Source organism: Pieris rapae, chromosome 9 (genome assembly GCF_905147795.1).
Source record: "Pieris rapae chromosome 9, ilPieRapa1.1, whole genome shotgun sequence".
NCBI classification, from domain to species: Eukaryota; Metazoa; Arthropoda; class Insecta; order Lepidoptera; family Pieridae; genus Pieris; species Pieris rapae.
In genome coordinates, this window is record NC_059517.1 from 9977585 (window position 1) to 10000000 (window position 22416).

General features: G+C 34.6%; 2 protein-coding genes across 4 annotated transcripts in view; one reads left to right on the forward strand and one right to left on the reverse strand.

Annotated features, from left to right (window-relative positions):
• Positions 1-1956, forward strand: part of LOC110999389 — a 38369-nt gene extending 36413 nt beyond the window's left edge. For all 3 annotated transcript variants that reach the window (XR_006750432.1, XM_045629563.1, XM_045629564.1), the window contains one exon: positions 381-1956. Coding sequence is in view for 2 of the 3 variants with exons in the window: in XM_045629563.1 (XP_045485519.1) it covers positions 381-498 (118 nt within the window). In the remaining variant the exon portion in view is untranslated. The remainder of the gene's footprint in view (positions 1-380) is intronic.
• A 319-nt stretch (positions 1957-2275) lies between these two features.
• Positions 2276-22416, reverse strand: part of LOC110999387 (ALK tyrosine kinase receptor) — a 30230-nt gene continuing 10089 nt past the window's right edge. The window contains exons 8-30 of the mRNA XM_045629562.1: positions 22223-22389; positions 21690-21877; positions 20994-21153; positions 18633-18780; positions 17642-17788; positions 17035-17194; positions 16415-16594; positions 15932-16077; positions 14966-15077; positions 13996-14097; positions 13333-13391; positions 12948-13105; positions 11995-12210; positions 11045-11212; positions 10423-10617; positions 10026-10144; positions 9511-9617; positions 8822-8914; positions 7750-7811; positions 6825-6919; positions 6278-6407; positions 6054-6198; positions 2276-5973 (exon numbers count right to left, since the gene is read on the reverse strand). Of these exons, the coding sequence (XP_045485518.1) occupies positions 5212-5973; positions 6054-6198; positions 6278-6407; positions 6825-6919; positions 7750-7811; positions 8822-8914; positions 9511-9617; positions 10026-10144; positions 10423-10617; positions 11045-11212; positions 11995-12210; positions 12948-13105; positions 13333-13391; positions 13996-14097; positions 14966-15077; positions 15932-16077; positions 16415-16594; positions 17035-17194; positions 17642-17788; positions 18633-18780; positions 20994-21153; positions 21690-21877; positions 22223-22389 (3819 nt within the window). The 3' untranslated portion in view covers positions 2276-5211. The remainder of the gene's footprint in view (positions 5974-6053; positions 6199-6277; positions 6408-6824; positions 6920-7749; positions 7812-8821; positions 8915-9510; positions 9618-10025; positions 10145-10422; positions 10618-11044; positions 11213-11994; positions 12211-12947; positions 13106-13332; positions 13392-13995; positions 14098-14965; positions 15078-15931; positions 16078-16414; positions 16595-17034; positions 17195-17641; positions 17789-18632; positions 18781-20993; positions 21154-21689; positions 21878-22222; positions 22390-22416) is intronic.

Sequence of the window (22416 nt, forward strand, 5' to 3'; positions counted from 1 at the left end):
ATATTTTAATGTAAGTATCTGTTTTTTTGTCTGTTATAATTATTATTGACTTGTGACTTGTATTGTTACTTGTAGATGGTTGGAGGGTTATATTATATTGCCTTGGTATAGTTATTACTTTTTAAATGGTTTTCTTATATATTAATCATAGTCATAGATTTTAAGTATGATTCGTTTTTAAAAGATATAGTATAGCTGAGGTTTTAAAACTTTATATATAAAGGTTTTTGTGATTGCCTTATTCCTACGCGGTTATAACTTAGAAGTACCGGTATCTGTATCAAAACTATTTCTACTTTTTGGCTTTACCTATTTTTATAAAAAAAAACAAATAAATTATAGATAAATCGTGTATGAAGAAAATATACTTTTAATTTCAGCAACGTCCTACGTTCGCAGTCGTTCCATGGGCAAGTTTTGTCGCCGAATCTTCGTTACCAGCCTCCGCCGGCGCAAATAAATGAATCCTACGATGCTTCGAGCGATAACGATTTTTAGGCGAAACGCCAATGTGATAGTTGTTTTTAATGTACCCGATTTGCTTTAATATGTCTAGTAGTAGGTAATGTCAGTTGTCAAAAGACTGTCATGTGCGAGCCGCTTAAATATGTCCGCATGACAGATGACTGTCTCAGCTGCCGCCAATTTTGAAAATATTAAAAGTTTGCGAGATTCCGTAAGCTCGCTTGTAGGGAATTTTTGTTTTTTCGCACAAAATATACAACATACATGCACGGAATTTTTATATTATTTTACAGTTTGTATTTGATTCCCCCGTTTAGAATATTTAATATCTTATTAAATCGTACGTAGGATAATGTTTAAGCTAATTGTTTAAAGGGCCAATATATATATAATATGGTATATTTGCGTGCAATCAAAGTATAAAAAAAACGAATTAAATGCTCGCGAGTGTATTGCTCATATCATAAACATCGAGTTAATTTGTTAGTTATAACTAGCTTAGATTTTTAGTGCAATAATACACATCACATGAATTTTTTTCAAAATTGTGTTAAGGCTTTAATTTTTTTGTCTGTGGCTAAATAAAAGATGTGATAAGTTTCAAGATGAACTATTTAAGTTTCTAAATTATATGTGGCGTTAAAGTTGTTCATTTATTTTAGGGTTGCCAAGTTGTAAATTAGTACATATATTATACCTTTACATTAATACCTTTTTTTATTCTTTAGTCTATTGTTTTTTACTCATATCCGGTTTCTATATTCATAAGGCGTAATTTTTCTATATACAGGCTTTCAAATGTACTCTGTAGAATATCAATGACTTGAATCAAGAAACCGTGCGGTTATTATCGTGTCTGTACATAAACTGGCAACCTACAAAATGTGTGAACTGTTCTGTTGTAAAGCTTGTCATAATTAAATGCAATGATTTATTTTGGAATTATTTATATTTTTATATTGTATTAAAATACTCATATTAGCGTATGATTTCTATGTAAAGTAAGTGAATAACGAATTGAGTTACTTTGAACGATTTCGATTCTCCAAATTTGTAATTATCTGACAGTTAATAATGAATATGACACGACTGCTGTTACGTCACTAAAGTTTTTGTATACACTCAATATGTTTTTGTATACAAAGTTTTCAGTCATATCTACAAGTTTTGTATTCAAAAGTCAATTATATCTTTTTGGGATTTTATATAATATATAAAACGATTAAAGTAACTCATTTCTCCAGCTTCAGTATTTTGTACAAATTAATTTTTACGTTCTGTTAATGAGATTTTAATTCCCGATTTTGTTTTTCTCATCAATATAGTTACGCAATTTTTAATGTAAGATCTATATTTAGATGTCAGCAAACTAGTGGTAAACCCGGCTTTACCTGTATAATTTCCATGGTGTTCGCTGTAAGCGTAGATTTTTTGTAATTGATGTTAAGCATTTCATAATTGTTTTGATGGGAAATAAAGAAATGTATTAAATGTTTTCTTTTTCATTTAAATCACAAATATTATATAAAAGTGAGATTAGGAAGAATTATGGTTCTCATATGACAAAGAATGTTAGCCTTTTCTTAGTAGGCTGTTGTCCACGCCATAGTTGTGCGTTTCTACTAAAGGAAGGAAATCTTGACAAGGAACTGGCTCTAGATATTTCTCTATTTCACACTTTACAGGCGTAAAGTAATAGATAGATAATCAAGACATAATACAGATCCCCTTCTTTATATTTAAAAATAATGAACAAAAATCGATCCATTCCATATCCTAATATGGCGTTTTATTTAAAATAAAAGAACAATTCATACATTTATTAATTTATTTGCGATAACCAATACATTTCGCTCATAATCTCTTATGAACATTACAATTATCCATATATTATAAATTTACTCTATGTTTACAATTTGATATTTGAAAAATAAAATAATTTGCGATGCAAATCAATTTCGTTGTTTCAACAATTCTGACCGAGAGGGATAAGGCTGTCCCTTTCCAGCATGAGACTCCAACAAAAGAGAGAGATAGATAACGCAAGTTTTAGCGTTTTGTCTCAATTCTGTTGGAGTCGTTCCCTCAACGATTCGAACTAACAAAGACCGCTTCGTCTGATTTAGCAGGGTTCAAATTTGAAATCCGCTCGATAGCAGGTTCTCCCTCCCTAACATCATGGTAGCTAGAAACGTCAGTTACATGTCAGATATCATGTCCTGGATGAAAATAATCGTTACTATTTGTAAATATTCATTATATTAGAAAATCTATTAAAAATAAATACTGGAAGAGACATTTAGTAAGGGGAAATGATGGCAACTTTGAAGGTTAATTTGAGTATATTCACTGCACTGCTATATTCTATACATGACTCGTAATTGGACCAAGTTAAAATTGTTCACCACAGAATAGATAAAAATAAAGATCTAATGTCAAATTCTGTACTAATCCATATTAGTGATTGTATAACCACGTGGCAGGCTTAATGCGTGCGAATCGCTTGTAGTGCCTTTCAATCCTATTTATCTACTCCGTGCTCAGCATACTTTTACATTAACAGTGGAACATCATTGCAAATTGCTATCGAGCGTAACATACATATAAAAATATTTTGGCCCATAAATTATATCTTCTCGTAATACACAACACAACAGATACGGTTTACCGCATCAACAAAGCACTTAAAACTATCGGTAAATTTTATCGATTCAGTTTTTTAATTGATTAATTATTATGATGCGTTCACAATTGTTTCACTTCAAATAAACACATTAGAAACGTGTTTTTTGTTTTAAACTTTAGTACATCAAAAGAGATCAAAATGATTAAAGTTCACAGCTTACTTTGCAAAGTCATTATAAAAGTATTATTAAAATTAAAAATAGAAAGCACTCTTGTAGACAATAAATCTGATACAATAAATTAGAATAACATTTCAAAGTCACTTGCGTCTGATTTAAACAGCGACATAGGTTTTTTTAGATTTAAAAAAACCTTTGCCCCTATTTCTTCCGACTATAAAGGAACTGTAATTCTTTCGAGCGGTCTAAGTTTTAATCACAACCTTCATACACAATATAATTAACAAAAATATTAGAAATTAATTTTCTATATTGAGCAACTGAAAGTGACGATCAAACGTTATTCGGTTAAACTAAGGGTTATATTACCAGAGGTATCGTAAGAGTGGAACTTGCCACCGTCAACAAATAGGTCACGTGACACTTAAGATCACCAAAAACGCCGTGTCAAAGTTTATGCAGTTGCCTACGGTAAAAAATTACGTCAGTTTTTGACAGCTGACATTTCAATTCCCATCCTAGTACCTAAGGAGCTTAGTCATAAAAGTCTCTTGCATGTCATGATTGGATATGACACACGTAAGTCATACTTAGTGCTAAGTCCCGATTCGTATTTACAGTTTGATTTAAGTGTTTCAGTTTAGACAAGGGACTGAAAAAAAAGTTCTGCGCTAATGAGACGGAAATTTTTAGAAATGGTAATACAACTCTTAGTTTATTTGCTTTTAATTAAAATGTAGACAAAATAGCTGGACAATAATACATTTAAATTGCTATCATTAACAAAACGGGATTTAGGAACTATTTTAAATTAGGAACCAAATAACAATAGGGAATATCTAATATTAAAATTCCAAATTATTTCAATAATAAAATTTGATTTTTGGAAACACCCCAAAATAACACTATACCCTGTTGTTTCATGCCTCGAAAAAAATAAATGCGTAGAGGCAAAAACTCTGGCACTACTAAGAACAGAAAAAAATTATATGTTTTTAAACTTCTCTTACACTATCTTAAAATTTAATTAAAGCATCCAATTGTGATTAAACACATACTTCAATACATATATCAATAAATATTATGTATATTAGAATATTTGACACAAAACTGGCGGCACGGGGGGCCCAATTAAATCTGTGAAATTGTGACATACTGTTATCTCTTTCCTGTAACTTAAATCAATTAATTTGCAATGTATTAGAAAGAGATATCAATAATTTCAATAGTAAGTCAAAGTCTCACATTTTGACACCTTTACATGCATTTAAACTATTTTAAAACTACTCGACATTTGCCTTTGTCGCAGGGCGGATGTTTACAAATTATTACTTTTTATTTACAATTTTAAGCACTACATATTTTCTATGTTACAGTGTTAAAGAGATTCGAAAACTTTTCGCTATTTAGTAGAAAATTACTCATAACGTGTCCACAAAAGCCTTTTACCTTAACAAATCGATAGACCGTTTCCTGTTTGGTCTTTAAACGTGTGCGAAAAGTTTCCAAATCTAAAACAAGGAATGGATAAAAAAGTTGGCCTATTTTAATTGTTACTATACTTTATGCGATGTGCGTTACGTTACTGATATTAATAGAACATCCAATTTCACCAATTACCTACGCTAACTCATTAAAATGCTACAAGCAATTCGTTTAAAACAGTAAGAAAACAACATACACGTAGAAAAATTTATTGTTCTCACGCAAAACATTGAGCAAATATGAGCATTAAACTATTTTTACACTAAAAGCATCTGAAAGCCTTAAATTATACTTAATAAATCATTTTGTACAACGTCTAACAAAAATATATTCATCAAAATCAAAACGCATTTTAAACATCAATATTTACAACAACTAGTATAATTTGTTTGTATAGTCTGTAAAACGGCGACACTGACACTTGACATTGGCAGCTGTCAAGCGGCCATCTTGGGATCTAACAACTGATTTCCACATCCTCGACTTTGTCTCCTTCGCTACCCTGTTTCTTTATTTTGGTTTTACCGTTGACAACGTTGATGTCTGGATAGCTTTTATTTCTGGCATTTCCCGCCATACTCCCGGAGCTAGATGACGTGTTGTCACTGTCAGCATATGGAACGTCAGTGAGGGGTCCATTCAATAAACTAGCAGCCGAACTTGATTGTTTTAATTTGCTCTTTTCTTCATTTTCTGAGGGTAGGTCATGTATGACAGCTTTCTTGGGGTCTATTTGAATGGTTTTCGATTCTGATAACTTATTAGGTGTCACAACGTTTATGTATGATGGAACTATGTTCATAGTGGTAAGATTAACTGATCCACTATTCTTTTTAAGTGCGTTCAAATTCTGTTCTAACTGTGCGGCATCTAGGCAGAGTGGTTTTGGTTTTGGCATTGGTTTTGGAGGGTCCTTAACCCAAGCGTTGATACGCGGCGGATCCGGAGAAGCAATAGGAGCCGATTTCTTGTCGACCGCAAGAGTATTTTTGTTTTTATCAGGTAAGAGCAGGTTTTTATCGGCAGTGAGTTTGTTTTTATCAGCAGTGAGCGAATTCTTATCGGTGTTTATTTTATTATTGTCGGCAATTTTGTCTGTAACTAATTTGTTTTTCTCTAATATTTTATTTTTATCTGGGGTTTTGCTATCTATGGCTTTTGTAAGTGCATTTTCTGGTGGTTTTGGCGATGTCGGAGTTATGCTTATAAGCTTATCAACCTAAAACAGTTTTAATGTTCATATTTTGTACACTAAAGTCAAATTTACAATTTATTAAAAAAAACAGCAAAATGTCTTACTGTAGGTCCATTATCGTTGTTCGGTTTTTGTTCATTGGCATGCTTGTTGGTTTCAATGAACGATGTTTCCCAGATGATCGGCTTGTCGTCTGCCTCTGTCTCAAATTCTCTATCCAGGGACGCCCCCTCTATTGAACTTAGCAACCTAAAAAAACGGAAGGTTTTGTTTAAGAAAATATGCAAATGATTGAATAGTCGATCCTATCCTCTTTGATATGAGTTACCTGTCTGTAGAATTAGACTGCAGAAACTTTGTGCTGGTCCGAGTCTCGGCGCCGGAAGCAGTAAAGGCCTCCCCCCTTCCGGTCCCGCCGGTCTTGGATGCCATTGGAATGTTGCCATATTCTTGTGATGCTAAAAATAAAAGATTCTCAGTTCACTTCAATCTGTCAATATAGCATGATATTATTTTGGATAATACCAGACAATTTCGCTGAGCTGTTCAAAGACTAATTTAAAGATAACTTTCTATAATAGGTATATAAAAAAAAACAAATTAGTAGCGCCATAACAACTAGCCTCTTATGTCTGATTCTGTTTCAAGATCATTTTCAATCTAATAGTATCAGCCTGAGCCTGGTACAAGCCGTCGACTTTTTTAATCTAAGACATGTCAGTTTCCTCACGATGTTTCCCTTCACCGTTCGAGCGTATATTAAATGCGCACATAGAAAGAAAGTCCATTGGCGCAATATATATATATACTTTAAAAAGGAAGATCTAGACAAGTGATCAACGGAAGTCTTCGTTATCGCCAGACTTTGTACGTACCTTTCAGTAGAGGTGGATATGGTGAATCCTCCATTTTTGGGCTGTCCGATGTCGCCGTTGGCGCTTTGCTATGAGGAACCAACGGACCCGTTGAGCTATACATAATATATGTATTTTACAAATTGCGTACACAAACTAAGCTTTCTTTCAAAAAAGCTGAGATTGATTGTACTGCATTTTATTATACTCGTAATTTTTGCAATAGTTATAGGTAGTTAAAACTAGAGTTTACATGTTTATTTCGATTTTATTTTCTTAGTTAAAGGACTGAAAGGGGCTCTAAGCATGCCTCTCGCGCTCTGTCGTTGGAGCATTTGAATCTAAGTTTTCCCAAACTTCAAAATGTTTTATCATTCGAGATGATAATGTGTGCGTTAGTAATGATGCGTTTGGGAATATTTAGTTTTAAATATATTGCAGAGCTATTTTTGTCTTTTATAATTTAGACTTCAATTTACTAATTGAAGAAATACAAAAATAACTCCGCACTACCTAGTTTCACCTGGACAACATCAAAATTAAAAGGGAAGTGCTATAGAAATTTGATCTGTTACAAGATAAGAAATAGAAATATTAAAATTTACTTGTAAAATACTCATAACCATCTTCAATTATTTACATTCCTAGCATGTGTTTAAATAATTAATAAAATATTTAGGGCCCAATATTCTTCCCTGGTAAACACCCGCTCTCAAAGTTTGGTGGTAAATAAAAAAATTAAAATATATCTAACGTTTTCACGTTTAAAGTTAAATTTTTCTCGTCACCGCCTCTATTGATTTTGATACCTAATGATTTTACCTATTTATAATAAGTTTAACCCATACCTTACATGGATCAGTAAATCAAACTCTATACTGTGATCTATTTTTGCTTGAGTTGTATTTTTTTAATGAGATGGTTACGATTATTTATCGAGCGTTACCTATCGTCTGGAGTCTGCTCCTGGGGTGACATCGGGACCAGGTAGTCACACGCTGACGAGCGCTGCCAACACAGCGGTTAGTGAAGTATGCAGGGAGGAGAAGTTCATGATCTATGGTCTTATTTCTTACTTTTTTTTACAAACTCGTTAATTCAGATCGAAAAACTTTAATTGAAACGGCAAACAACTGTATTGCATGATAATCATTTTCATTTATATTTTCTGTGGTACATTCATGAAGTTTAGAATTCCTAACAATTGAAAGTAATAGCGTATATAGAGAAATCTGTATATTTTCATAGAGTAACAATTGACTTAATTTAGTAATTTTTGTAGTTAGGCCATAGATCACAACAAGAATTATATACCACCCTGTATCTTCACTTTAGGCTAATCGTGCATTCGAAAAAATTAAGCTTTATAAAAATTATTTGCTTTTACTTTTTATGTATCAACCAAAATGTTTGTGCCAAAAGTAAGAGAAATAGAAATATCCAATTACAATGTAGATTTTAAAAACCGTTATCTTATCAAAATTAAAATACTTTTATAAAGCTCAATAAAGGATTTATAGAAGGTAATTCCCGCTATAGCTACTACGCAAGTAAACACGTTTGAATCCGATAAAAACGAGATACTTTGAAATGCATTATGGTGTAAATCCGTGAATTAAGAAAACCATGCAATGATCCTTTCAACGTATCTCTATCTACAGGGTGTCTAAAACTACGCGTTTGAGGACAGGACGATAATTTAAAAAATTAGTAGCCAAATGTCATGCGGCACAAGCACGCAAGGTAACTAACATCGAGAAAAAAAAAACTATTACTTGCTTCTAGTAGCCAGAGCGAAAACATTTGAAAAAGAAAGACACTGTTATAAAATAAGATTAGTAGATTTAATTTAATCGTCTGTTTAACCTAATGACTCATTTGAAGTTAAGAATGTTTAGTTAAACCTTTCATTAAATCTTGATGGCTTTATGAATCTTGTTAAAACACCCCAAATTATTCATAAAAAACTTTTTGGGCAGAAATCGATAAAAAATGAGGGTAGACATTTGGATACATACCGTTATTCCGTTGAGATTATCAAAGTAGCGATCGTTGTGTAGTGGTATCAGAGACCGCATCATTGGTAATGGTGCGTTGGTTATTTCTGGATCCTGGTGAAGGGAAAATATGGTTGAAATATGTTTTGAGATGCTATGAGATTGAAGATATAACCACGAACAAAGGGGCTCAAGTCGCTGACGGCCTTTTAAAATCCATTCTACAGATGCTCAACACTTTTACACTAGCTGACACACAAACACACACTACTCTGTCAAACTACAAACAAAACTTAGTTTAATGTATACTTTTGGGCATAATTTTCAATTGAATTCACTTAATTACGAATTTATTTAGATTTATAAATCAAATAATAATAAAAAAATGTGAGCTGTCACGGGACGCCTGGCAGATGTGAAACATCGAAATTATTTTGTAAAAGTAATATGCAGAAAAGAACAGATTGTGATAGGAACTAAATATGTCATAATGATAAAATAAAATATTACGATTTTTTTCCAGATAACGATGACCACTTGTTGAATAAACATTATATTCATTAAATATTTTTAAATGTGAAATTTACTACTGCATTTAGACTGTATATCATATAGCGTGGCGATGCGTCGCCACGGCATGCGTCGCCACGCCAGAAATCGGTTTTACGTGCGGCTATAGATGTTTCACATCAAAAAATGTGGTGACTTACCTGCATGAACCTCTGCAGGCGATCAAACATTTGCGCAAACGATGGCCGTTCGTCAGGATTTGGATTCCAGCACTCGCACATCAAACGGTATACGTCAGAGGGGCAACCTGAGAACAACGGCCTTTAAACTTACCTACGCGTCTGATTTTGTTTTTTTTTTAATTCTAGTGAGCACGTATAAGTAGTAAATTATTATATATGTATTATTTTTTTATTTTCAGATAGAGTTGTTAAAGAGGGTAGTCACATATTTTATGTATCATTAGTACGTAGTAAACACATTCGTACATGTGTTAACTCTAGCATGCATTAAAGATGCATGTTAGAGTAAATGCAGTAGACTAAAATTGAGACAAGTAATGGCGACGTGTATCTCGCTCGTATATATATAAATTAATATTAAGTTTCTCATGTAATTTTTTTTTGGAATGAGAAATAAAGATCTTTATACATTTCAACTGATTCTGTTTTTTTATTCTAGTACTAGTTCCTTTATATTTAAAATTCAGTCGTACCATAGGGTTTATCAAGTCTTCCGCCCCCAGAGACAAGTTGCATCACTTCCCTATTGGAACACCCTGTATACGGCATCACGCCGAGAGAAAATACCTCCCAGAGTAATACTCCAAAGGACCTAAAACAATAAATACATTTGAATTAAGTGTTTACATAAATATAATATTTTCAACTTAGCTATCCATGTTGATGGTCTTGGCCAAAATGTCCAAAACAAAAATAAATAATGGGAATTATTTAAAACTATTATTATTTTCCAAATAAAATGAAAAAAAAATTGTTTACTAGTGTTCTCTCCTCTCCTATTTTGTGGGGCAGTAGCCCCAGTTTCCCTCCCCTAAATCCAACACTGCTTTAAGGAAAGATGTATAAAAACATAAAATCCTAGCAACTCACCAAACATCGGTTCTAGCTGTAAAGACGCCGTCCATATAGGCCTCTGGCGGCATCCACTTTATGGGCAACATTGCCTTGCCCCCTTTCCGGTAATAATCAGCTCGGTATATGTCCCGGGCCATACCGAAGTCTGCAATTTTGCAGACACGACCGGGTCCCCGGGATGTAAGTAGGCAATTTCGAGCTGCTATGTCCCTGTGAGAGGTAGCATAATGTTGGGTCATAGACAATCGGGGTACTTATTTAGTCACCTTAATTTTAAATATGCATATGTTCTAACAAAATTTATAAAAAAAATCTTTCCATCGTGACTCAGTAACGACAAACTAATATCTATATATTTAAGGAGCATCTGTTCACAGTATTTTAGTTTAAGATTTAAAGAGAAACATTTTTTTTAATAAATACAACGTTTATATAACTTGACAAAAACTACTATTAACTACTCATTAATAGCTACTGTCATATAAAATTATTTAAAATAGTATATTACAAATTCTACGGAAATTAGGTTACACTGCGTCACGTGACCTAAACACATTCGCTGAGGTTGGCGGGTAACGCCTCCCTCAAAATATTTTTGTCTATGACTAGTGATATATCTCTGCAAACTTTTACATACCGATGTATAAATCTCTGAGATTCCAAGTATTTGCACCCCTTACAAATGTCGTGGGAGCAGAGGATGAGGTCTTTCATGGTGAGGGCACTGGCTCTATCGGGTTTGGGTCTGTTGTCCCGAAGGAACTGCTTCAGATCACCACCGCCTAACAGCTCCAGAACTATGAACCTACAAAGATAGTTGTTATTAAATATATGGAAGACATTTAAGATAACATCACTTTATTAACACACTTGAATTTGGATAAAATCTTTAAAAAAATCCGGCGACATCGCTACAGCTACAAATAGTTTAAAAACTGAAATATCTTAAATCTTTAACTTTACTTTGTTTTTGGCAAGATTCTTAAAGGTCTCTTAAATATGTATAATTATCATATACAGTATTAACAATAATCGTGAACTACGTAGTAATGAAAATATAAAAAAAATTATAAATAGAAGTCTAAAACAAATTTTAAAAGATTGGTCCCTTATACCTTTAATACTGCCAGGAGTTTAGTCTCTGTAATAATACATTTATTCGTTGAGGAATGAACTGATATATTTATTTCTTGAGGAAAGTACTGGGTCAGCAAGGCAACCAGAAATGTGCCTGTAATTAGCGCCTGCACTTGACCCCATATGTATATACGATATTCACATGTGTATACGATAATTTTGGAAAATTATTATTGTGGACTAATCACGGTACTGAGAAATTTCAACTTGTCTAGAAAACACAACACTAAGTCCATTGTAAAATACACCACAACAGTAGCGAATAAAGACGAAATTGCATTATACTGTAGCGAGTTTATAAATAATATATTTATTTATTTTTCGAAGTTCACCACATTATACGTTATGCTATATCTACATATATGTTACAAGTTTTCAAAAATGTATGACCATTATATTTATAATGACAACATAAATGATACAAAAACAATTTAAAATAATATTTCTCACCTGGGATGACGATCAAAGCAGACACCAATAATATGAACAATGTTTGGATGGTTGAATTTGGCCATGATGGCTGCCTCCATGAGGAAGTCGGATTCCGCCTGGCCAGTAGACAGTTCTGGCAGGGTTTTGACAGCAACGGGCATTTCTACTGTGTCCCCTGGTTGGTGTTTGTAGAGACCTTGGTACACCTCTCCGAAAGCACCTTGGCCTAACGCCCTGGGAATTTAAATCTTAGTTTATATCTGTACAATCGGCAACGTACTTGCGAGCTCTCTAGCAATGTGTCTTCATGGGCATCACTTAACATCAGATGTAAAACAATATTGCTTAACCCCCCTGCAAGTAGAGCCTATGTCTCCTCGCGCGCTGCTCCCCCCTACCAAGGGCTATATGCCCTACCCCGTACCCCCCTGTATCAGTAGGGTGCGAAAATAAACCACCCAAAGGGGGCATGCACCCTGAGCGGTCCTAAGCTCACCCCTCTCAAGGGAGTGTGCAACAATTACCACAACCCCACGTCGTCGGCCCTGATACTGTATTCTACAGTGACCGCCATATTTTTCATAGATTAATCTATAAGGTTAAATATTGAAACCAATCGTAAGAACATATAACGAACGTATCAGGGAATACTCAGATTATTAAGAACTGTTCCGATGGAGTCAATTGATTTACATTGTTGCTTTGGTTAATCATTGATATTCTTACTTAATCATTGACTCTTACTTTTGAGAACATAATTTAATTTGATTTGTGTTGTTATTTTAAAGTTTCATAGTTTGGAATAATTACTTAATATTAATAACAGTAATAATAATACTTAATAACAGTCTTTATTAAGGCGAAGCCACTTTGTTCTTGTGTTCTATTTAAATTTTATCAAACGATATTTCTCCTAGTTAGTTCCTCCTTAAGATATTATAAAAAATATGTCGGAGAATTAAAAAACTTACTTTATTAATTTCAGTTTTTCCCGGGCGACCTGTGGCAGCCCTTTAACGTCAACGCCCATGGGGAAGAAGCTTTCGCTTCCGTAGTGAGGGTTGAAGGCCATGCCCAGGGCATTTTCGCCTGCCCCGGGAGCATTGCGTAATCTATGTAGTTGGACTTCCTATGGAAATAATAAAATTAAATAATCTCAATATTTAATTTCTATATTATGTAAAGTACAAGAGGCGCAGAAGGCTAAGGCCTAGACTTAAAAGGTTCTAGCGCCACGAGTATTTGTATATATAAAAAGACACCTAGAAAGCTGATCACCTACTTATTATTAAAGATACAGAAATATCAGGCCAAGGCTTTTTTAATTATAAAAAATATTGAAAATGTATATTATACCTGTTCAAGAAGTCTCTTTTGATGCAACTCTGCTTCTTTCTTTCGCTGATACTTATTATCTACGAATGTGAATAAAAATTTATAAATACAAATGTTTATCATTTTTCTAAAAAAAATATTTCTTTCATAAAAAATTGTATCAACTGCTTATGTCTTGTATTTATTAGGTACATAATCCTTTAGCTAACAAAAATTCTTCGATACATTTCTTCACCACGTAAAACCTAATTGGCTGTGCTGTCTGATGATATAAAAGTCAGTGTACGATGTATTAGTTGATCATTTAATGAATCTTTAAAATTTAAATCTAAACGCTCTAGATATCCCAGGCTTTCTCTCATTTGTCCCTCCTTACAGAAGATTGCGTTTTGGCCATCTCACATTAGTTAGTTCCGGATAATAGTTGTACCAATGTATCAGTGTGCCAAACGTTGGCATGTTTTTGTAAATAGATTAATCATTCTTTATCCTATATAAAATGTATAAAATATCATAGTTTAGGTGCCTACGTACTCAAATTAAGTTTTTGCCTGGCCATTATAATAATACTATAACCAAAATTTGAGAAGTGAGGGTTCATCTGTTTTGTAAATTCGATTAAACTAATGAAGCAAATTCAGATATATAAAGTCAGAAAAGAGTGAAAGGTTGAAAATTACTTACACAAGTGTAAACAGACGCAGGGAACGGTGACCATGCAGACGAATCCGATGACGCACAGCACGATGACAAGGATCCACCAGCCTTGGGACCATGCTTCCTCAACTACATAAAAAATTAATTATCTAAAAACATGTAGAAATGTGAAAAATTATAAATATTTTTAAACTAAAATTATTTCGCCCACTAAGGCGATACATCTCGGTCTTATTCACTGACCAGACCAGAAAGAAACACCATTGTTCTTGCCGAAATCCCATCAAAACCCTTTTTTTCATACTTGAAGCGGTTTAATCTATGACACAGATTTTATGTACATAAATATAATAGCCATGATTGGGGTCTAATAGAACAGGGGCAAACGGGCAGGAGGCTCGTCTGATATTAAGTGTAGTAAAGTAAAGTAAAACCGTCAGAGAAACTCTTAATGCTAGAGAGCTCGCTAGTCCGTTGCCAGCCTTTTAAGAATTGGTATGCCCTTTTTTGAAAGACCTAAGTCGAATTGGTTCGGAAATACAACAGTGGCCAGTTCCACAAAGTTGTGGTGCGCGGCAAAAATTACCTTTAAACGCTCAGTTTTCTGGTGGAATTTCGTATTTTCTTATAGGTATTCTCAAAATTTTGACCAACACAATTGTCCATTGCCGCTATTCATTCTATATTAAGACAACGCAAAAGGACTTCTTTAGAGAAATTTAAATATACAAATCAGTGAAGTTTTATTTAATGTTATATATATTAAGTGTTGGTAGTGACTTCAGCGTACGTCTCTCTTCTCTGAGATTTCGGTTCGATCCCCGCCTGTACACCAATAGACTTTCTATTGGCACATTTAACATTCGCTCTAACAGTGAAACAAATATTGTGAGGAAACCGGTTTGCCATAGACCCTAAAAGTCGACGGAGTTTGTCACAGGACTGTTCACCTACTAGCCTATTAGATGTTGCTACTCAATAAACTTTAGATACTCACGTATGCACTTCGTTGGGTCACTGCTATCCGTAGACCATGAGGCTGGGCAGTAGCACTTCACCTCACTTCTGTACTCGTTCATTGCCACGCAACGGTAATTGCAGCCACAGGCCTGAGAACATTTTATTATTACAATAACATGCACAGTAAACAGTGATTTAAAAAGCTATTGCATAGAATTTTTTATCAAATTATATTTATTTATTTATGTAGAATCAATTCAATCAACCACTCTACCAGACTCAGACTAACACGCCTATGACTATATAGGTGTCTCACTCTAACGGCTGTATCGGCCGCGCTTACGCTACGTCACCAATCTTGTCAGAGAGATGTGGATACGCATTATGCGTTCTGTTCCACTCTAACCAATACGCATTGGCCGCACCTATATTACGTCATCGTGTATTTGTTTTTTTCATTTTCGTTACGGAATTTCTTGATTTGGTCGCCGCGGTAAAAGCCCGGGATAAAATCTATGCAATAGCTTAAAATACGATATCATTTGTTACGTACGGGAATTTGAGAAGTGAGGGTAGAATCTTGTTTTGGAAATTCGATTAAACTAATAAAACAAATTCAGTTCAACTTAAAGTCAGAAAAAAGTGAGCCAACCGTTGAAAATAGCTGACTCAAGTGTAAACAGACGCAAGGAACAGTGACCATAATGAATCCAATGACGCACAGCCATTTGTGGATATCTCAAAAACTATCAAGCCGATTTTGTAAAATTTTGCTATCGGAGGAGTGTCTGGTTTAAATCAAGAATTTTATTGATAGCTATAGCTTTCTGATCGTGTGGATCAAATCTAGGAATTTGAAAACCTAAATAAATAGTATAAGCTATGAAGTATTTTTGAGACAAAAGACAGACGGGCTTACCTTTGCTGAAAAGAGGAGGTGGAGGGGATAAATTACAAAAATCTGCTTACATAATACTTGAACGAATCAGGTGTTTAAACTCACATGTATGGCAGGGACAATGAGGACCTCTCCAGGCCCAGTCCGTAACGCTACTCCAGCTGAGCTGTAATCTTTGATAGCTCTAGCGTTGTCTATGTACGACCAACCACCTTCGCCGTGCTGGCCAACGCCATCGTGGGTGCTGCCACCTAGTCAAAATAAGTTAAATTAAAAATAAAGCTAGTGATCAGAGAGAGATGAAACATCTGGATCTGTTTCCACCAATTTCTGTCCAGCTCCATTTCAGTTGCCTTATTTCTTTATAATGTCCTAGTTTGGTTAATCTTATTTCTTCTGCCCTGTTTCGATGTCTCAGTGTTACAGCCTCCATTCTTTTTTCTATTCCTTGTTGGCATGTTCTCAACTTTAAAAGATGAGATAATGCCCAAGTCTGGCCATATGTCATACGTTTTTCTTAGCTACCATTGAGAAGTCTTTACTTCTAGGTACTTCTAATTTTTACGTCTACTTATTATCAAAGCTTACCAGCCCATCCGCCACCGCCCCCTCCCCTCAAACAGCCCCCTCCTCCACCGCCAAAGCCCCCATGAGCTCCCCCATTGCACGCGAGGCCGCCAATGCCACCTTCTTGTAATGATGATCCACGAACGACCTCGAAACCCGGTGTGATCGGTCCACGGCGGCTGAGCCAGCCTCCTCCAGCACCTACAGAATAATATTGATGAAATATTATTTATATATATATATGGGTATTGATGGAAAACATATTTAAATAAAAAAATATAGGCAAATTAACCTCATTGTGAAAAAAACGCTATCATTGTAAGAGCAATGCATTTTAAGAATATTTTGAAGTGATCGAAAAAATGTTGGCAAAACATAAATACCACAAAATTCAGTGTTGGTGTGTCTATCTGTCTTCGTGTCCTAACGTCCTAACATCTCTGAGGTCGTAGTTTCAATCCCCAGTTGCACCAATGGACTTTCTATGTGTTCCTTAACATTCGATCGGTGAAGGAAACCGGCTTGCCTTAGACCCAAAAAGCTGCCGGCGACTGTCAGGCTGATCACCTATTTGGCTAATAGATAGATAGAAGCACGATAGAAATCTGAGGCCCAGACCTAATTAATATAAAAAAACATACCAGAGGTTCTCCCGGGTGTTCCGTACATGTATCCAGATTCGGGAGTAGTGTTAGTCCTTCCCCGGGCATGTTGCGAGTTGTCATCCCGGAATACTCCCACAGATATGCCCCCGCCCCCACCACCAACTAGTAGGGGTATGGGACGACCGTTTTTGCCCAACTATGAAGAAATTTAGCTATTATAACTTTGCTTAAACCAAATGCAGTGATAAATATTATGACTTAATTATAGAATAGGTGGCAGAAGGCTCATCTTTTGTTAGGTACCATGGACACTCTTGATGATAGAGAGCTCAAGAGTGCGTTGCCGACCTTGTAATTGGTCTTGAAGAATCCTTAGTCGAATTGGTTCGGAAGGACTTCAGTGGGTAACTGTGTTGCGTGTCCATGTGTGACTAATGCTGACCAACTAACATCAAGAAACTGAATATGTAATATATTTCGTTTTTGTTTAATTTCTTCGTGTGTGTTAAGTTTACCTATAAGTGCTTGTCACAATAAATATTCTATTTTAATTTGAGTGTACCAATCTATAAGTGTGTTGAGTGGTGGCAAGCTTTTATAAACAATAAAATGTTTCTAAAATTAATACTTAAAGGGCATTTACCAAGAACACATAAGTAGCGCCCCCTCCACCGCCCCCTCCATCGTTGACGTGTGTGTTTCTTACTTCGTGGGTTTTGCTGGTGAATATCTGGTACGTGTCGTTGGATTCCCTGCGAGAACACTCGTGGCTCTCTTGGGCTGATAGTGTCTGGAAATATTAAAAAATAATTTTTTGTATTTAAAACATATTCAGAATATGACAATGTAAATCACCCCCTCTCATTTTCCCCTCACTCCACAAAAAAGCAGTAGATTCAGCGCGCGACTCCAATAGTCGCGTGTTTCCGGCATAGGCACCAATGGACTTTCTGCCTATGTGCGCATTTTACATTCGAACGGTGAAGGAAAACATCGTGAGGAAATCAGCTTCCCTTAGGCCCAAAAAGGGGATGTCGTGTGCCAGGCACAGAAGGCTGAACACCTACTACCCTTTTATATTGACCACTGATCATGAAACGGATACAGAACTCGGAGCCTCTGTATCTGTGTATCTAAAAATATGGTAGAAGTAACTTAAAATGGACGCATAATATCATCTGTTAATTGTCACCGTGATCTGTCATTTTTTTGTAATGTTGCGGTCACCCCAATTCGCATTTGTTTAAAAATAAAAAAGATGTTAATTTATAATTAATTGCGAAGCACAGTCACAATAATTCCGGAAGAAGTACAAATTGTTTTAAAGATATAATAAATCCTACCATCTCCGTCCCTTCCTAATTATACATAAATATATCTATCCAGGAAAATACACCATTAAGGAGAATAAATAAGGCAGATGACATAAGGAAAATAAACTTAAGTATAAAAGGGCAAGAACACGAAAGTAATAAACTGGTACAATAAACGCAAAATAACAATTTAGGTGAATAGACCAGATTAAGGAAACAGCAGGTACATGGAGAGCGGCACGCAGAGAGAAAGACAGAGATGAAAGAAATATAATAGTATTTAAAGTCCACAATAAAATGCATTTATTATTATACATATACCTTTTTGCAAGCATTGAGTCCCTGTTGTCCAATCAACATATAGATTTTCTCAGAGCGATGCAACTCAAAGAGACCCCTCGCCTGGGCCCCGTGAGAGACCCCTGCCCACATGGAGCCTAGGCCCCCACTGGCACCTGTTGCTATTATCCTAAAACATATCAAAAGGCCTATTTCTTTCTGAAGTCTTTTAATCTAAAACCCTGAAATCTTGCGTTTCTCACCACTTTAGTTTTCTTTGTACCTAGTATTCACTGCATGACCCATTCTCAGATGATGAGTCAGGCACACAAGGCTGATTGTATGTACATTATGACAAACGGTGTCAAAACCAAGTATTAGAGAGACGAAGACATTATTTACAAGCATGCTACGTCATAGACTAGTGCTGACCGTTTTCTGTCACGTGACTAACGTATATTTTTAATTATGTATTTTGTGATAAATTAATGATCATTTACAAATTATTATATTCCATAACGCAATGTTTTATACAGCTTACTATTATAAATAATCGATTTATTACCTTATAATACCCCCATAAATATTATTTTCATCTTAAATTCAGGTCAAGTTTAATTCCCTCCCACCGTGTTTACAATTTATCGTATCCCGTAATTTTAATCGGCTTAATTTTGTTTACGATAAATATTCCAATAAAGTATTAGAACAAGTACTTAGCTTTTGAACGTTCATAATCTTTGTTTTTTTCATCTACTAATGAGTAACAGTATTATTTATAATACGCAGCAAAATACTCGCAGTCAGAAAATATCCAAGACCAATGCAGCAATAAAAGAAATAGACGCAAGAATAGCTAAAGCATGGAAGAGGTTTTAGGCATTTGAAGAAGTCATGAAAAAAAGAAAACGAGTACATTAATTAAAAGAAAGTTCTTCAATAATTGTATGCCAACTGTACCAATGTATCTCAAACTTAGGCACCCACTAAAGCGTAGCATACAAAGCTACAGGTGTGTCAAAGATCGATGGAACGATGGGGTAGAAAGAATAGACAAAATAAAGAATACAGCTTTAAGAACTAAATAACAGATGTTACGATATAAATAATTTAAAATGGGCGGGGCACATGGCAAGTGGAACAGAAATGTGGAGCAAAAAAGTACTAAACTGGTGCCCAAAGTGCATGGCAGAGAGTGGCACGGTGCAGAGAGAAATGGAGGAATTTGGAGGACTTATGTTAAAAAAGGGACCATAGATACCTAAAAGACGTTTGAAATACAAATGTGTTTAAATGTAAAAGTATCAGAATTACTATTATTATTATTTATCGAAACCAAACTCAAATAAACTTCCATACATCAAAAATTTATAGGATTTACGGGTTAGTAGCGACACTGAATCTTTGTATGAGTTTTGGAAACGATACACATTATGATCTTGACTCCTATTTGTCAAAAGTATTGCTTTGTGTTTTTGACATATGGAAGTCGTCGTGATCATCTATTGGGGCTTTTACCTTAGTAATAATTAATTTAAAAAGAAGTTTTACTTCTGACAGGTGTACTTTGTACGCATGCACTTTTTTCCTCTTTCCGTGGACACTTTTGTCTCGCATGTCGGAATATGTTGGGCGATTTCACGTTTCTTACTTATTGATAATTTCAAATTCTTAGGCCCTTCTAATTATACGCTACGCTCTTCCAATAGATGTCTATTGGAAATTCCATCAGACAGCTCTTCCTTCATAGGCAATTCATTTCGGATTTCCGCCATTAGGCTATGGAATAAGCTGCCTGAGTCTATACGAATGGCTTCCTCCCTATCGTCTTTTAAAACTCTTCTATATAAATATTTCCTAACCTTATCATATCCTGATCAATCGTGACCTGTGTAATTCTTGTATCTCCTGTTCTTTTTGTAAATGTAATTCATTATTTGCTATATGTACTTGAAACTGTAAGATTAGCTTTTTAGTGTTAGTTATTAATATTGATTTTTTTTATTTTCTCTAGATTAAGGTTCTATAGATTAATATAAATATATTTTGTTTTTTATATAACTTCTGGTTATGCACTTCTTGGACTCATCATTTTTTTTATTTATTGTTTTCTTTTCTTACTAGGGTTGCCTGGAAGAGATCGCTTGTTAGCGATAAGGCCGCCCGTTGCATCCCTTGTAATTTATATATATTGTGTTATTTGTGTTTCTTTCTAGCAACGAAGTGTGAATAAATAAATAAAAATAAATAATTGGTTTTTTATTTTATTTTTAGGATTATATTATATGTATATTAAATCACTTAGTGTCCATACATAGTTTACGCCCCGAGACTGGTCTAATTCCTATTCAAAAAGAAAAAAAACTAAAAAAAACTTTACTTAAGGAAACTTGAAGTACTTACGTATACAATCCTTCGTTAGGCACTTCCCACACCTGTATCCCATTGTATGGTGGTGAATGAACCACCGTGACAGATGCAGAGGAATTCTTGTACGCCGAGTCGCACATCGTCTGGTTGGGGCCTAACCGACCAGTCGCTCCACATGTTGAGAAGCGGTATACTAAAAATAAACATCGTTGAATCCCAATTGATAAGATTTTTAAAGATTTTATTGAGATCAATCATTTTTATTGGTTAAATCAGTTCTTTGAACTTAATAGTACTCATATATTAATAATATAAGTTATTGCGTATCCAACGAAATTTAAAAAAAACCCTTTTTTTTAAACTTTGACAAATCTTATCCATAAGCCAATAATTTGCAACACAGGCATTGAACACATATTTCAGATTATTTATTGGTAACTATATATTTTATTTCAGTTTATTCTTGGCTTTAAAAATTCAAATTAAACTTTCAAAATTTCAAGAACCCGCCAACTCTAGGCAAGATGGCGTCGCATTCCCGACGAGCGTTAATTGTCATAAAGTCATAATATTTATAAACATATACGTCATCGTCAATTCGAATTTCGACCAATCTGTGCTCGTTATGTGTAATTGTTAGTAATGCATTTTTTATAAATTTTTTATTATTTACAAATATATATTTATTTTTTAAGGAATTTTAAAGTTAGAGAACAGATTTTTACGTACCAGTAGTATCAGTGAAGTCAGTATGAGGTGTAGTCTTCTCCTCAAACACCGGATCGTAATAATTATAATCTCCCAACTCAGTCGCATTTATATTTAGACCAAAACACTCCGGTGCCATAGAGAAGTCGTCTATCGCTGAGTCCGAATAGATCCTCATTCCCATGCGAGTTTTAAATAGGAAATAGTATCTAAAAATTTATTACAAATTTAAATTTCGCTTCAGATTTATGTCATTTTAATAAATTCGTTGATACTCGTTTGAATACTCAGTGTATTCCTAAAGAATTTTACAGGTCCTAAGGAATTTACTTGAGAATCCTGTTGATAAACTTTATTATTATTATTAATTAAAACTTCATAAGTAAATAATCGGTAAAAATAACGTAGTTTTATGGGCAGGTTGACTTTTGTCATAGGCCTTCCCAATTTTATCCCATTCTGCTCCATCTTCTCGGTAGACCATCTGCCCATCTTTTTGACGTCCCCTCTTTAGCAGCTTTTATAAATAAGCAAGTATGATTAGCAAAACCCACCTGCTAGTAATATTTGGTAGAAAAATAGCAGCTCTGTACCAATTCTCTCCTTTATCCTTAGTGGAGAACCACAAGGATGTGGTGATGTTACCTCTAGAAGTCAATTCTACAACATCTACGCTCAACGATCCGTAGTTACGTCCATTTTGTTGGTAATAGAAACGTATCTGTAATCAAGTATTTATAGGAATAGG